Here is a 16171-nt window from a genome sequence, read left to right as displayed (position 1 = left end):
GGTTATCTTGTAAACCCAATCATTTAATTTTTATCTAAACTAAAAAATGTCCTCAGCTTCCTTTGTTTTGGCTACAAAAATGCAATTCAGTCTTTTGGTTCATACATGAAGCTATATTGTTGGACTTTAACGATACAGTTTATTTACAATTTACAAAGCCAGATACCTTTTCCAGTCACTTCACATTTTCATGTAGAAATACAGTTCCAGACACCTTTATCTTCCGGCAATTATGTTTACATATGCTACTAATACCCATTATTTTTTGAAGTACTCCAAGTTATCTGGCTTCTCCAACCCTTAAACTAGTCTTCCTGTCAGGGTCAATTTAATAGCTTCCCTTTTACTCTGGAGAAAATATCTGCCTTGCCCTTTTGGGTTTTTTTTCCCCCTGGAAAAAATATATTAATTTTTGAGTGGTTAAAGCCTGCTAGCTCTACCTTTGTCAACAACTTCCTCTAAGTTCAGGAATGAAATAATCTCGTTTCACCTAGGCATATATTCTTTCACATAATATATATTGTTTGAATATTCATCACAGTGGGAAAATGTTGGGAACCACTGCCCAGCCTGTAGTTGTTCTGCATCTGTCTAGCGCAATAAAGGATTTAAGACTGTCAATCCAGTATTAACATTAGGATTCTCCAAAATTAAATTAAAATTAGTTCCTTTAATATTTGCACTTTCCATGAAAATAATTAAGATTTCAGACACATCTGTGTTTTGATAATATACCAGTTTATCAACTTTATATCACATACTTTTAAGCAAAATCTGCTGTTTCTTGTCTTATTTCTTTTTTTCTCAGGAAGGCTCTGCTGCATCTGGAAGTAAACGATGGGTGTCCCAGTGGGCTAGTTTGGCTGCTAATCATACCCGACATGACCAAGATGACATGAGGTTGGAGTCATCTGCACCTGCTCCTCTAGAAAACGGTAGGATAAGTTGTCGTCATCTTAATTTCTGTAGCAAAGAGTTTATGGAAGTGAAGGACTTAGTTACAGAACTAGACAAATAGTTTAGTTATCACCAGTACTAAAGATTCATCATCAGTTACATTTCTGCTAAGTCTTTTTTTAAAAAAAAACCTCATAATTATATTTTAGTCTGATATTTAATTAGTCGTTATATAAGGGCTGTCGATCAATCTCAGTTAACTCATGCGATTAACTGAAAAAAATTAATCATGATTAATCGCAGTTTTAATTGCACTGTTAAACAGTAGAATACCAATTGAAATGTATTTACTATTTTTGGATGTTTTTCTACATTTTCAAATATATCAATTTAAATTACAACACCGACTATAAAGTGTACAGTGCTCACTTTATAATATTTTTATTACACTGTATGTGCACTGTAAAAATGATAAACAAAAGAAATAGTATTTTTCAATTCACCTCATACAAGTACCTTAATGGAATCTCTTTATCTTGAAAGTGCAACTTACAAATGTCAGTTATTTTTTTTGTTACATAACTGCACTCAAAAACAAAACAATGTAAAACTTTAGAGCCTACAAGTCCACTCAGTCCTACTTCTTATTCAGCCAATTGCTAAGACAAACAAGTTGGTTTACATTTATGGGAAATAATGCTGCCCATTTCTTATTTCAAATGTCACCAGAAAGTGAGAACAGGTGTTCGCATGGCACTTTTGTAGCGAGCATTGCAAGGTATTTATGTGCCAGATATGCTAAACATTCGTATGCCCCTTCATGCTTTGGCCACCATTCCAGAGGACATGCTTCCATACTGATGACGCTCGTTTAAAAAAATAATGTGTTAATTAAACTTTGACTGAACTCCTTGGGGAAGAATAGTATGTCTCCTGCTCTGTTTTACCAGCATTCTGCCACGTATTTCATATTATAGCAGTCTCGGATGATGACCAAGCACATGTTGTTCGTTTTAAGAACACTTTCACTGCAGATTTGACAAAACGCAAAGAAGGTACCAATGTGATATTTCTAAAGATAACTACAGCACTCAAGCCAAGGTTTAAGAATCTGAAGTGCCTTCTGTAATCTGAGAGGGACGAGGTGTGGAGCATGCTTTCAGAAGTCTTAAAAGAGCAACACTCCAATGCGGAAACTACAGAACCCGAATCACCAAAAAAGAAAATCAACCTTCTGCTGATGGCATCTCACTCAGATGATGAAAATGAACATGTGTCGGACCGCACTATTTTGGATTATCAAGCAGAATTGTCATCAGCATGGAAGCATGTCCTCTGAAATGGTGGTTGAAGCATGAAGGGACATATGAATCTTTAGCGAATCTAGCATGTAAATATCTTGCGACGCCGGCTACAACAGTGCCGTGCAAATACCCATACTCACTTTCAGGTGACATTGTAAGCAAGAAGTGGGCAGCATTGTCTCCCGCAAATGTAAACAAACTTGTTTGTCTGAGTGTGAGTGATTAACTGAACAAGAAATAGGACTGACTGCACATGTAGGCTCTAAACTTTTACATTGTTTTATTTTTGAATGCAATTTCTTTTGTACATAATTCTACATTTGTATGTTCAACTTTCATGAAAAAGAGATTGCATTACAGTACTTGTATGAGGTAAATTGAAAAATACTTTTTTTTACAGCACAAATATTTGTAATCAAAAATAAATATAACCTGAGTACTGTATACTTTGTATACTGTGTTGTAATTGAAATCAATATATTTGAAAATGTAGAAAATATCCAAAAATATTTAAATAAATGGTATTCTATTTAACAATGCGATTAATCGCAATACATTTTTTTAATCGCTTGACAGCCCTGCTTTATATTAATGATAAAATAGGCCGAACAGTATAGAAAAAAGGTTATTGGTACCTATATTGGGAAAATATAAAAGGAGACATTCATTTAAGCTTCAGTTTGGGTAAGCTTGTCAAATCTTTTTATTGGCATATTCCCCTGTATATACCCCTTCCCACTGAGTTATAGTGGACTGAACAGTAAACACTCAACCTGAAACTTCAACTGTATGGTCCAAATAAACATTCTAAGTATAATTTGATATTGCTATCATCAAAACCCCATGCAGTTGCCAAACCACATTATCCTGTCTCTTCTGAGTGGCAAGTGTTCAGGCTCCCTCCTTCTTTTATTAACAACTTTGCCAGGCTTGTTTATTTGAATATGCTGTTCTTTATGTTGTGCATTAAAACATATATTTGACTGTGAAGGAGGTGATCCCTTTGTTTATTTTTTCTCTTCTTTTCATCTTTATTTGTAAAAGTTCAATGCAGAACACAGGGTTGATTACTTAAACACAGCTACTTGAAAATCAAAGGTTCTAGTGCAAGGTTTATAAGGTTATAAATTTAAAATCCTCCCCAGGTTTCGTTTTGTTCTTTGTTTTATGGTGCTAGCACAATTGGGTCCTCGTCTATCACTACAGCTCTTAAACGCTGTGATGATAATGATGTATTTAAATTCTTACTGTAAATATTACATATTTATATAGCTGTTTCCATCTTGAAGCATTACTATAAAATGGACTGGAAATCACAGGACGATATAGTCTCACTGAGTTGTCCAACTTTTGAAATGAGCATACTATTAATTGACTAGGAACTCATGAGCTACTACTCCAGTGCTTTATATTGCTGTCCTGCAACCCAGGCCATGTCCCTTTTTGTGTGTGTGTGTGTGTGTCGTTCATGACAACTTTGTTGTTCATGACTCTGAAATGAATGTAATATCAAAATTCCACCCTAAAGCAATGCTGCTTTCCTAAAGCCACAATATTCTCTTGCAATCATGGTGGCTGCAGTGCAGGGATAATGTCTTGGAGGAATTTTCTGCTGGGTTAATTTAGGAGTTGGTGTGCATGCCTTCATTGTGAAAAATGGCTGACTTTGTAATTCTTACCAATGATACAAAGTTAAAACTTCTTTGGTCTCAGATAACTACAGAAACATATTAAAAATAGAAGTATTTAGCACCTGGCATTCTGCAACACACAGTAGCAGCAACTAGCACATTTGCAGAGAGCTGTTGCTGGAAATGCTGAGTAAAATGAATATTTCTCTCTACTTTTACTGTAGTTAATATTTATTGTAGAAATGTCTAAATATATATTCTTAGAGTGCTGCTCCCTAGAGTCCAGAAATTTTTCAGCATCCGTTGACCCACATATACACAGTAGCTTCCCTTATATTTCAAGGGTAGAAGAGGATCCAGTTCCTTCTTGCCTCCACATGGCCTGAGTCAGAATCATGTCTTCCTTCACTCCATGCATTACCTGTAAAGTAAACACATTGTAAATAGTTTTATATTTTAGCTTAGTAGTTATCGTTAGTATGCCATTCGGGAGAAAGCCTCCCTGGTTCCAAAACTATGCACCTGCAGAAATGTCTGAGATTTTTTTCCCCTCAGTGGTACCCATAGGGATGGCTCAAGCATCTTCTATCGCCACACTGCATGCTGGTAAAAGGGAGCGGAGCTGTCCCTGACACACCTCAGGTCCTTCTTACCGCCAGTGACAGTTGTCGGAGCAATCCAGACTTGTTAATTCAAGTGTTTTCCTCTCCTTTCTGAATAAAGATCCTATTTGTTGTAGATTAGTGGTTTTAGTTATAGTTAGTTCAGACAATTTTAGTGCTAGGTTTCCGTTTTTGTGATTTTTTTTTTGACAACTTTTTATCTTTTGGTACCAATATCAGTACCAGAACGATGCCTCATTTGGTGAGATTTAAGTCCTTCTGAACCTGTGCAAAGCCCATGCCAGTCAGCGATCCACATCTGGCCTGCTTGAAATGTTTGGGGAAATCCCATGCTAGTAACAAATGTCACATTTGCAAAGATTCAAGCCCTGCTCAGAAAAAAACAGGGTGGGGAGGCTTATGTGCTTGCTTAAGGATGCAGCACTTTGACCCCTGTTGGAATTCTCACATGGAGAAATTGCCCCAAGTTTATCAATTTCGATACAGAGCGCTTCATTGGAGATGCCGGCTGATCCTCAGGGCCGTTCCCTCATACTGAAGAAAAGGCTTAGGCCTTTTTCAAGTTCAGTTCCTCGTTGAACTGAATCGGTCCTGAAGCCAGACAGAGGTAGACACTCAAAGTGTTCAGGGGAGAGACCTCGCTGGAATGCTGTGTCTCCCAAGAGAGGATTGTCAATGCCAGGTCTGTCAAGGCCATCCCCTGAAAACTGTCAACTAGGAACAATTACCTGGCTAAGTGGAAGCACTTCTCCAGAAGTGGACACCCCTGGACTATCTTCTAGATCTAAAACAGAGTTTGACTATTAGATGTATAAGGATGCATATGTCAGTTGTTTCAGCCTTCCACGTCTTGATGGGTAATAGATCCCTTTTCTCAAACCCCATTGTCACCTGTTTCCTAAAGGGCTTGGTCTGATTATAGCCACATATACAAGACCCCATCCCTCGGGATCTGAACTTATTCTTAGCAAAATTGAAAGGACCTCCCTTCGAGCCCCTGGCCATTTTTTCCCTTCTTCAACTTTCCGTGAAGGTAGCATTTTTGCTGACTATTACCTCAGGCAAAAGGGTGAGCAAGTTGAGAACTCTGGTACAGTTTTCTATAAGGATAAAGTTTATATCCACCATTGCCCAAAATTTCTCATGAAAGTAGTTTTTAATTTTCATGTTAACCAAGCCATTTGTTTGCCCGCATTCTTTCCAAAACCCCATGCGCATAGGGATGAGGAAAAGTTTCACACAGCTGTGAGAAGGGTTTTAGCTTTCTACCTGGAGTGGGCTAAATCTTATTAGATCTTCTATTCAGTGGTTTGTAGCAGTTGTAGACAGACATAAGGGCCAACCATATTCCACTCAGAGAATCTCATCCCAGATCTCTTAGTGCATTTGTTTATGCTAGCAACTAACTAATACAATCCCGCCAGCTAGAGTGTTGACACATTCTACTAGAAAGCAGGCAGCTTTTGCAGCTTTCTTGGTGCAAGTGCTGATCAGACATTTGTAAACCTATTCATCACTCCACGCTTTTGCTTCTCATTATGATATTTCCCGTCAGTCCAGTTTCGGATGGGTCATCTTACAATCACTCTTCAGATAGGCTCCGAACCCACCTCCATGTATATTTGCTTGTGAGTCACCTACAGTGGAATGGACATGTTCAGTCACTCAGAAAAGAAAGAAGGGTTACCTACCATTCTATAACTGTTCTTCGAGATGTGTTGCACATGTGCATTCCATGACCCGCCCACCTTCCCCTCTCTGTCAGAGTCTGTCTGGTATGAAGGAACTGAGGGAGGATCGGGCAGCTCTGCTTTTATACCAGCATGCAATGGTGCATCGCGACAGTGAACCACCCCAGTGGCTACCACTGAGGGGAAAAAAATCTTTGACATCTGTGCATGGGGCACGTGCCCACCTAAATTGGAATAGTCATGTGCAAGACATCTCGAAGCACAACAGTTATGGAAAGGTAGGTAACTGTTTTTTTCACCCCAATAATCTTTATGGTAGGCTGTTACTGTTCCAGGGTGAGCTGTACTTTTGATCCCTCACTCAGTTTCTCCGTGCACATCTTTTCCAAGTGATAGGCCTGCACCACCTGTACTTTTCTCAGAATGGAATCCTTTTAGACTGGGTCCCCAGGTCATGGCACCCCTGTTCAAAACTGCATCCTCAGAAGGTCCAAATCCATTTTGGCCACTCCATCCAGGAGCCTGAGAGCAGTATGAAAGCGCATTGACAGAGAACAGCTTGTTCCAAACAGAGTGCTACTTATTTGTCCACAGGAAAACGACAGAGGAAACAACAATGGCAATGAAAAAGCAAAACACCTATATGCATATTATTTTACCTAAACCTTTTCCTTATCTTGCAAGTTTAGGTTGTGCCACCCCATGCCCTTGGCTAGGGAGGCCACTGGTCCAGTATTGAGAGGTTTGTCCCCTGTTCAGTACAGGGACAAAATTGGATGGGGGATGCTATTTTTAAGAGCATGCTGCTCCACCCACCTCAGCTGGCATGGGGCGGTCCTAAAAATAGTGACCCCTATGCAGCGTGGCTTTGCATGCTCTGTGTGCAAGGTCATGCCAGCGAATGCGGACCCATGCTGTTCCTAGAAGTACTGGAATGTCTGCTATTCCAGAAATATGTGAGTGGCCACCTTACCCTTGTCTAAGGCATCCCCCCCAGCATTGAAGCTGAACAAGGTAGACTATGGTCCTGCAGCCTCTACCTTTGTCTGACCCTTCAGTTAGTATCTCTTCCTAATCACAGACAGTCTTTTATCCATTTCAAAGTCCCTCTGTCCTGGGACACTTGAACCTGGTCAATCTCCCCGATTGGAATGGAGGCAGACTTCAGTAGTGGATTCATTATATTGTCTATTTGAGAGCCAGCAATTGGGACTGTCTACAGCCACTGTCTTTGGGTGCCGGCAGACCAAAACTAAGATTGATTTAACTCCGTGTTAACTTTTAGCCAGCAACACTTTGCTGTCTTGGTATTTTCCAAGTTGACCACCCTCTCCTTTTCTTCCTGTGTGAAATTGTCTACCCTGGGCAAATGTGTTGTATTAGAAACCGTATTAAATAGCACAACATTAAATATGATTTTGTCCACAGAGTGGACAAGGGCATTTAAAAACATGTTAGTTGGTCATGGGAGGATCCCCAATAAGTGGAGTCTTACATAAGTGAGGTGCTGATGATTCTTATTCTCAGGCAGGCAGGGAAAGATGTTTAATGGAGGACTAAACAATGTCTGAAACAGGACTTTGAGGACTCTGGGCTTTATAGAAAAAATATTTTTTCAACGTGGTTCAGGCTGCAAGGCCAAATGAGAGACAGCCCTCAAAGTACATATTCCAGCCAGCAATTGAGTCATAGAGGATCTCTTTATTACACAAAGCTGAGGGGAAAGGAGCTGGGGCAGATTCAGTCTTATCAGCTTGATGAGGTCACTACAGTTAGAGACATTGATGGCTTCTTTTTGCATTAAGTAAAGTCAGCAAAAGTATTAAAATAAAGCAATATTAGTGAGCTATTGAACTTCCGTGTTGGACGTGCTCACTTTTTGTGCCTAAAAGCAGTGGAAACAAGTGGAAATTTGACCATCTTCTGCAGAGCAATTTTGCATAGCATGTAGGACTGGAGGGAGTGGAAACCCCAGAACGCTCACACAATTAAAGTACTGGAGTGGTAGGTCCCATCTTTCCTGTCATTATTCAGACTTACAGGGGTAAATCTTTTTTGTTTTTCTTACTATTTTTTCTCTTTAGTTTTAAAAACATGAGCTACCAGCTTTGTGATCCTGCATGAGCCTAAAGACTGTAGCAGACTTCATGACACACACAGTTTAAACTTAAGTAATTTGGAGTTTGGTAACAGGCCTTTGAAGTTACTAGACTCAAGAAGTACCAGGTTGTTTCAGCAATGCAGCTTTACAATTAATCATTGTCCTGAGAAAAGTAGATTTACTGTGCATTTACAACAGCCACAATATCATAACTTCTGTAGTTGTGTGTAGTATTGTAGCTGTGTCAGTCTCATGATATTAGAGAGATAAGCTTACGTATAGTTTGGCAGTTTGTCCCATTCACAACAGAAGTTGGTCTACCTTGTCTCTCTAATAACTTCTATAGTCTATTAAGAATCTGGGTCCTGCGGGGTGCCAGTAACATAAACAAAAGTCCTTAAACATTTCATAGAATTAGAACTGTAAAGATGGAAAAGACCTGTTAGATTATCTAGACCAGGGATGGGCAAACTTTTTGGCACGAGGGCCACATCTGGGTGGGGAAATTGTATGCAGGGCCATGAATGTAGGGCTGGGGCAGGGGGTTGGGGTGCAGGAGGGAGTGCGCGGTGTGGGAGGGGACCCTGGGCAGGGGTGCGGGGTGCAGGAGGGGTGCGGGGTGCAGCAGGGGGTGTGGAGTGCGGGAGGGGGCTCGGCAGGAGGTTGGGGTGCAGGAGGGGTGCGGGGTGTGGCAGGGGGTTCGGGTGCAGGAGGGGGCTCTGGGCAGGGGCTTGGGGTGCAGCAGGGGGTGCGGAGTGCAGGAGGGGGCTTGACGGGGTTGGGGTGCAGGAGGGGTGCGGGGTGTGGCAGGGGGTTCAGAGAAGGGGGTTGGGGTGCAGGAAGGGGTGCAGAGTGCGGGGGGGGACTCAGGGCAGGGGCTTGGGGTGTGGCAGGGGGTTCAAAGCAGGGGGTTAGGAGGCTCAGGGCAGAGGGTTGGGGTGCGGGGTGCGGGGTGCAGGAGAGGTTCAGGGTGTGGGCTCCGGCCTGGCGCCGCTTACCTCAAGTGGCTCCGGAGTGGCAGCGGCGCGCAGCGGGGCTAAGGCAGGCTCCCTACCTGCCCTGGCCCTGCGCCACTCCTGGAAGTGGCCAGCATGTCCAGCAGTGGCTCCTGAAGGTGGAGTGGAGTAGGCGGCTCCGCCACATGCTGCCCTCGCCTGTGGGTATCACCCTGAAGCTCCCGTTGGCCACGGTTTCCCGTTCCCGGCCAGTGGGAGCTGTGGGGGGCGGAGCTTGCAGCAAGGGCAGTGCACAGAGCCCTTTGCTCTCCTCCTCCCCCAGGGGCCGCAGGGACATGGTGCCGGCCACTTCCAGGAGCGTCGCGGGTCCAGGGCAGGCAGAGAGTCTGCCTTAGCCACACTGGCCACAGGGCGGGCAATCCCGCAGGCCAGATTAAAAGATCTGATGGGCCAGATCCGACCTGCGGGCCATAGTTTGCCCTTCCCTGATCTAGACGCAGTGGATCTCCAGCTTTTTTATTCTGCAGACCATTTCCACCAAGAGTCTCTCCTGTAGACCCACCTTCTTTCCCATTACCCAAATCCTACTCTGCTTGAATTTCAAATTGTTTAGTTGTGTATACAGTCAGGAAAGACTGAGGGTTACTGGGGGCCCATACTCAATAGTTTGAGAACCAATTTTCTGGTCTTAGATTTTAAACCTTGTGGTCATGAATACAAGGTGGTTCACAAGTGGGTGACTGTCTGGTCACAGCCAAAATTCACCAGTTCTGGGAGGAAAATAAGTCTGTTTGTTAACAAGCAGATACCAGGAACAAGAGAGAAGATCATCGCTCTCTCTATTCTTATTCCTGCCCTGCTACCACTGTAGTTTTTCACCTTCCTTTGCCCAACCATGCAACACACCAAATTCCAGGCAAGATGCCGCTTAAAGATAATGCATAGCTCTGTGCATTTGGTTGTTAGGGGATCCCTGTAAGAAACCACAGCTGATGCACAAGAATTCCATTACTTTGACAGATGTTCATTTCATACCAGTGCTTTGATGTGTGCTTGTCACAGTGTGTAATATTCCCTTGTTCGTATCAGAACCTTCATGTGCCATACTGTAGCATAAAAGTATTTTTATTAATAGATAATATTTTTCTCCAGTGTCTTAAAATGTCTGTTCTGTGACTAATAGATTGGTGAAAGTAATTGACTGGTTTACATAATCTATTGTGTCATGGTTTAGGAGGACTTTTAAATGTCATTTCACAAAAGATAAAGTTCCAATTCTCTTCTCTGTGCAATAGAAATAATGTACTTTAATTACTTCTATGTAACCTTAAGAATGCATGTTTCTATTGGCAGATTTGCTCTTCAGTCACTGATTTCCAAAAGGTTTTTTCATTCCGTTTTTAGATACGGACATCAGTGAATCTGGTATTTCAGTTAGAAGTACTAGCTCAGCCACTTCTGTGACTAGCCAAGGCGAGCGAAAGAGGAGAACACTTCCACAGCTTCCAAAAGAGGAAAAAGCTACTGAAAGTTCAAGAGCAAAGGTTACATCTCATCAGAGATCAGAGATAGGTGAAAAACAAGACACAGAACTTCAAGAGAAAGAAACTCCAACTCATGCATCCCAAAAAGAAATGCCACAAGATGCAGGTAGTAGAAGCATGGCTAAGGCAAACAGGACAATGAATGGCCTTTCTCCTAAACCTGGTGGAGACAACAAAGTGTCTTCTCACCCCATTAGCTGCTCTTCTTCCAGTAAAGAGAAAAGTGAAATTGTCAGGGAAACTTCAGTTGTAAAGCAAGCTTTAGCTAAAATTCAACAGCAAGAGCAAAAGGAGCAGGCACATAGGACTTCAACTAAAGTGTCTTCAGCTAAACTTCTTGGCAATCAAGTTGAGAAAGGTAGAGAGGAAACTCCTACTCCACATAAAATGTTGGATAATCATCAAGAAAAAGCCCCAGGACATTCTACAAGTAAAGCAGAAATGAAGATTGTCCAAAGTGAAGGGAAAAGAAAAAAAACTGAGGAAATTATAAAAGGCCAAACTCCAAAAGGATTAGGAGGAGAGAAGAAAGAATCTTCAAAACCGTTAGTGAGACAAGGCAGCTTTACTATAGATAAACCTAGTACAAATATACCTATAGAGCTTATTCCTCATATTAATAAACAAACTGGATCTACTCCCCCTTCGTTTGCTTTAACCTCCACAAACAGAATACGTGAGAGAAGTGATTCCGTGGACACTGATTCTAGTCTGGATACAACACTTATTTTAAAAGACACAGAAGCAGTAATGGCGTTCCTTGAAGCTAAATTACGAGAAGAAAACAAAACAGATGAAGGACCTGAAACTCCTAGCTATAACAGAGATAATTCCATATCACCCGAGTCAGATGTAGACACTGCTAGCACAATCAGTCTGGTTACTGGTGACACTGAAAGAAAAACCACTCAAAAGCGAAAAAGCTTTACTACCCTGTATAAAGATAGATGTTCCACTAGTTCTCCTTCCAAGGATGTTTTAAAATCTTCTGCAACAAATGCTAGAGAAAAGATAGAAAAGAAAACTAAAAGCCGATCTTCAGATGCTGGTTCAAGAGCAGAGGGTCGTAAACTTGTGCAACCCAGTGGAAGAATTAGACAACCTTCAGTAGATTTAACAGATGATGACCAAACATCTAGTGTACCACATTCTGCCATATCTGATATCTTGTCATCTGACCAAGAAACTTATTCTGGCAAATCACATGGAAGGGGTTATTTTACCTCTGCAGATGAACTCTTACATTCCAAAATGGAAGGCAGTAAGTCAGCTAAATCAAAGACCTCACCTATTACAACTGGGCAATCCAGTAAGTCAATCACTCTTCCAAGACCTCGTCCCACAAGGACTTCTCTCTTGCGCAGAGCACGACTTGGTGAAGCCTCAGATAGCGAACTTGCTGATGCAGATAAAGCTTCAGTGGCTTCTGAAGTGTCCACTACAAGTTCTACATCAAAGCCTCCCTCAGGAAGGAGAAATATCTCCAGAATTGACTTACTTGCCCAACCACGCAGAACTAGGCTCGGTTCTTTATCAGCACGTAGTGACTCTGAAGCTACAATAACTAGAAGCACTGCCTCATCTCGTACTGCAGAAGCCATCATTAGAAGTGGTGGAAGATTAACACCATCAGCAGATAGTAGTAAAGTTTCTGCTAGAACTAGAGCTAATAGCATTTCTCGACTTTCTGATTCTAAATCCAAATCATTGACCTCCGCCCATAGTTCTCCATCAGGTATGTGAGATTATTTGGATTTAGTCTTTTCAGTACTTGATATTTTGTTTATTTTCTTGGGCTTTTCTCTTTTTATAAGTGTTAAACTAATAATGCTTTATTACGAAGCATTAACTCAAACTTTAGTAGAAGCAGTCCTCCTCTTTTGAGAAAGGAGTTCTATTAGTTATCGTTGCAGATATTTTTAAATTTAATACAGGGACAAGAGATTTTAATTCCTTAGCCATTTGGTTTATGATTTTTACTGGAAACTTCCAACTAACTATAGTATCTGAGGTGCTCAAATGCTGCAGTGATTGGCATAGTACAAAAATGTAGATATACTAGAAACCTCTTTTGCTTGGGTCAGAATTCTAAATGTTTAGGTCAGCAGCACTGTTCAATGAGTTAAAAACTAGGAAATGTGTTTGAAAGTTTGTAAGTATGCAAAACTATGAGTGCAGTCTGAAGAAGGCATGGAGCATCAACAAGATAAATGCAAGGTAATTTAAGATTTGCTTCTAAAAATACAAAAGTGTAATTTAATTAAAACAATAAGTAAAGTAAGAAGTAACAAGTAGAAAAATATATATACTTCTAAACATAAAAATACTGAATGAAATATTCCAAAACTAAATGGCTTGTGTATTAACCCAAATCTATTTCACTCTCAAGGGCTTCAGGCCTGTCCTAGACCAATTTATGTTACTTATTCCTATGTGAAAAGAGAGGATCTGTATTTACAGGGGCCAGAATTCTTCTTCTTCTCAGATCACTTATTGTCAAAATTGTTGATTCAGCCTCTCTGACATTTCCCTTATTATTTAATATTTACATGAAAAAATATTACAATTAATAGTTTTGAGCCTATAAACCAAGCTGTTTTGGCAAAACCATTGCTGATATATAACTTGCATATTTAGTAGTTAGTAACTTCTGTTGTACTGCTCATCAATATTTATTGCCTTGAGAGGTAAATACTGGTTAAATCACAGGTTAATTTAAGAGAAATCTATTCCTTGAACAATAAATCTTAATGTTCCCTGAAATGTGAAGTCACATGTATTGTTACATTCTGAATGTTGTCTTCAGAAATGCCAGTAATCCTCATGAATTCAAGTGAAACTAAAAAAAAAAAAAAAAAAAAAATACCCCAAGCCATCTACCCTAATACTTTAAAAGGGAGATGTAGGTATTTTTCTCAGCATATTATCTGTCTGGGTATTTATATCAGGCACATTTAGTACTGATGGTTAAACCAGTATCTAAGATTTGTGTGTCCAGTCGACTGACTGTAACATCAGTTCAGGCAAAACAGTTACTTCTGAGGAGCTTGCAATTAATTTACAAGGTTGATTTAATTAACGTTAGCTATCATTATTCCAGACCCTGGTGGTATTGACCCTTGAAGAGGTAAACACTAGAAATTTCTTGTTTTGTCATATGATTGTTTTCTGTTTTCGACAAAAGTATGAGTCAGGAGGCGGGTTTTTTGAGAAAATATGAACTACAGTGTGCTCACTGACTTCCATATTACTGTTATAGTTCAGCTCCTTTAACAATGGGGAATGCTTTAGTCTGTTACAGCTCTCATTCCTGCAGTGTTCTTGTTGATTTAACTGCATTCCATGGTCAAAACCACTGCGGTTTTTGTAGAAAATATTTGCAGTTTCAAAGGGAAAAGCTGAAAAGCTTGCCACCTTATGAGCTATCTATCCCAAGCTAACCAAACAGATAAAAAGGGCACATCACCATTGTTTGGAATATTTGCAGTAGAAAGACGACTACTCTATAAAGATGATGTTTTGTTTTTTTTAAAAAATACTAACATTTATGGAAAACAAAAGTTTCAGTGTAAAGTGTAAAAAAAAAAATAGTTAACAAAACAGTCAAAGCCAATATCCGAGAGAAAATATGGTCTAATGAACTCTTCAGGCACTATGTAATATCAATAAGGAATATACAGCTACTTGGGAGTTAGGAGTTCTGGGTTCCATTTGTGGCTGTTTCACAAACTTACTTTGTGACTTGTAGCCATGCTACTATGAGCATGTGTACATTACAGAAATTTGTGTCTGTGTAGCTATACTGGTGTAACAGTCACTAATGTACACAGACCCCTAGTCACACTGTGCCTCTATTTGCCTCATTCTAAAATGGCGACAATCGTTGCTCATCTCAGCAGGTTGCTAGGACGCTTCGTTCATTATTTTATTAATTTGTAAAGTCATTTAAAGACCATTAGAGGAAAGAGTTATATATAAGGAGCCTTGGACTTATCTTAAGCCACAGTTACAGAAACTATCTGAATCCTGCATCCCACGCAAGGGGAAAAATTTGTAGGGAAGGGTTGCAGTGCAAGTTGGATGAGCAAGCATCTCAAACAGGTTATTAAGAGAAAGTTTATAAAGAATGAAAGATGGGATGGACCAGCAAGGAAAGCTACCTCTTGGAGATCAGAAAGTGTAGGGAAAAAGTGAGAACTGCCAAAAGCCAAGCAGAATTGGACCTTTCAAAGGAAATTAAATCCAATAATAAAAGGTTCTATAGCCATACAAATAAAAAGAGAAAACAAGGAAAGAAGAAGTGGGCCCACTAAGTACTGAGGCTGGGGTGTAGATTAGAGATAATCTAGGTATGGCCCAGCACCTAAACATAAGAACATAAAAACAACCATACTGGGTCAGACCAAAGGTCCGTCTAGCCCAGTATCCTGTCTTACGACAGTGGCCAACACCGGGTGCTTCAGAGGGAATGAACAGAACCGGTAATCATCAAGTGATCCATTCCCTGTCACCCATTCCCAGCTTCTGGCAAATAGAGACTAGGGACACCATCCCTGCCCATCCTAGCTAATAACCATTGATGGACCTATCCTCCATGAACGTATCTAGTTTTTTTTTAACCCTTTTATAGTCAAACAAATACTTTGCCTCAGGTTTTAATAAGGGTATTGAGGAGCTTTGGGGTAGTGGCAGGGTGGCTAATGGAAATGAGGATATGGAGATAGAAATTACCACATCTGATGTGGAAGACAATTCTCAAGAAGTTTAGTGAGACCAAACTGGGGGATCCAGATAATCTCCATCCAAAAATATTAAAGAAACTGACGCATGAAATTGCAAGCCCAATAGCAAGGATTTTTAATGATTCTATAAATACAGGGGGTGTACCCTATGACTGGAAAATTGCTAAAATGGTACCTATTTTTAAGAAGGGGGTGGGGGGAAGTGATCCAGGAAACTGCATGCAGGCTTGTTAGTTTGACCTCAATTGCATGCAAAGTCTTGGAACAAATTTTGAAAGATGAAGTAGTTAAGGACATAGTGGTAAATGGTAATTGGGTTAAGTACAACATGGTTTTATAAAAGGTAGATTGTTCCAGACCAACCTTATCTCTTTCTTTGAGAAGATAACTGATTTTTTAGACAAAGAAAACACAGTAGATCTAATCTACTGGAGTTCAGTAAGATATTTGATACAGTTCCATATGGGAAATTATTTGTTAAATTGGAGAACATGGGGACTAATATGCGAATTCAAAGGTAGATAAGGAACTGGTTAAAGGGGTCATAGTGAAGGTGAACTATGAGGCTGGTAAGAGGTTACTAATGGGGTTCCTCAGGGACTGGTCTTGAGACCAATTTTATTTAACATTTTCATTAATGGCCTTTGCACAAAAAGTGAGAATATGACAAAATTTGAAGCTG

General features: G+C 40.4%; 1 protein-coding gene and 1 long non-coding RNA gene across 19 annotated transcripts in view; both read left to right on the top strand.

Annotated features, from left to right (window-relative positions):
• CEP170 (centrosomal protein 170) overlaps positions 1–16171 on the top strand; it is a 198655-nt gene that overhangs the window by 132721 nt on the left and 49763 nt on the right. For all 18 annotated transcript variants that reach the window (XM_065589142.1, XM_005300526.5, XM_065589131.1 and 15 more), the window contains 2 exons: positions 809–935; positions 10608–12482. In XM_065589142.1, the coding sequence (XP_065445214.1) occupies positions 809–935; positions 10608–12482 (2002 nt within the window). The remainder of the gene's footprint in view (positions 1–808; positions 936–10607; positions 12483–16171) is intronic.
• Positions 12489–15033, top strand: LOC135982433 (uncharacterized). Its single transcript, XR_010599793.1, has 2 exons — positions 12489–13737; positions 13833–15033. It is a non-coding gene; the product is annotated as an uncharacterized LOC135982433 (long non-coding RNA).

Source organism: Chrysemys picta, chromosome 3, assembly GCF_011386835.1.
Source record: "Chrysemys picta bellii isolate R12L10 chromosome 3, ASM1138683v2, whole genome shotgun sequence".
Classification (NCBI taxonomy): Eukaryota; Metazoa; Chordata; order Testudines; family Emydidae; genus Chrysemys; species Chrysemys picta.
This window is presented reverse-complemented; position numbering and strand designations above follow the sequence as displayed.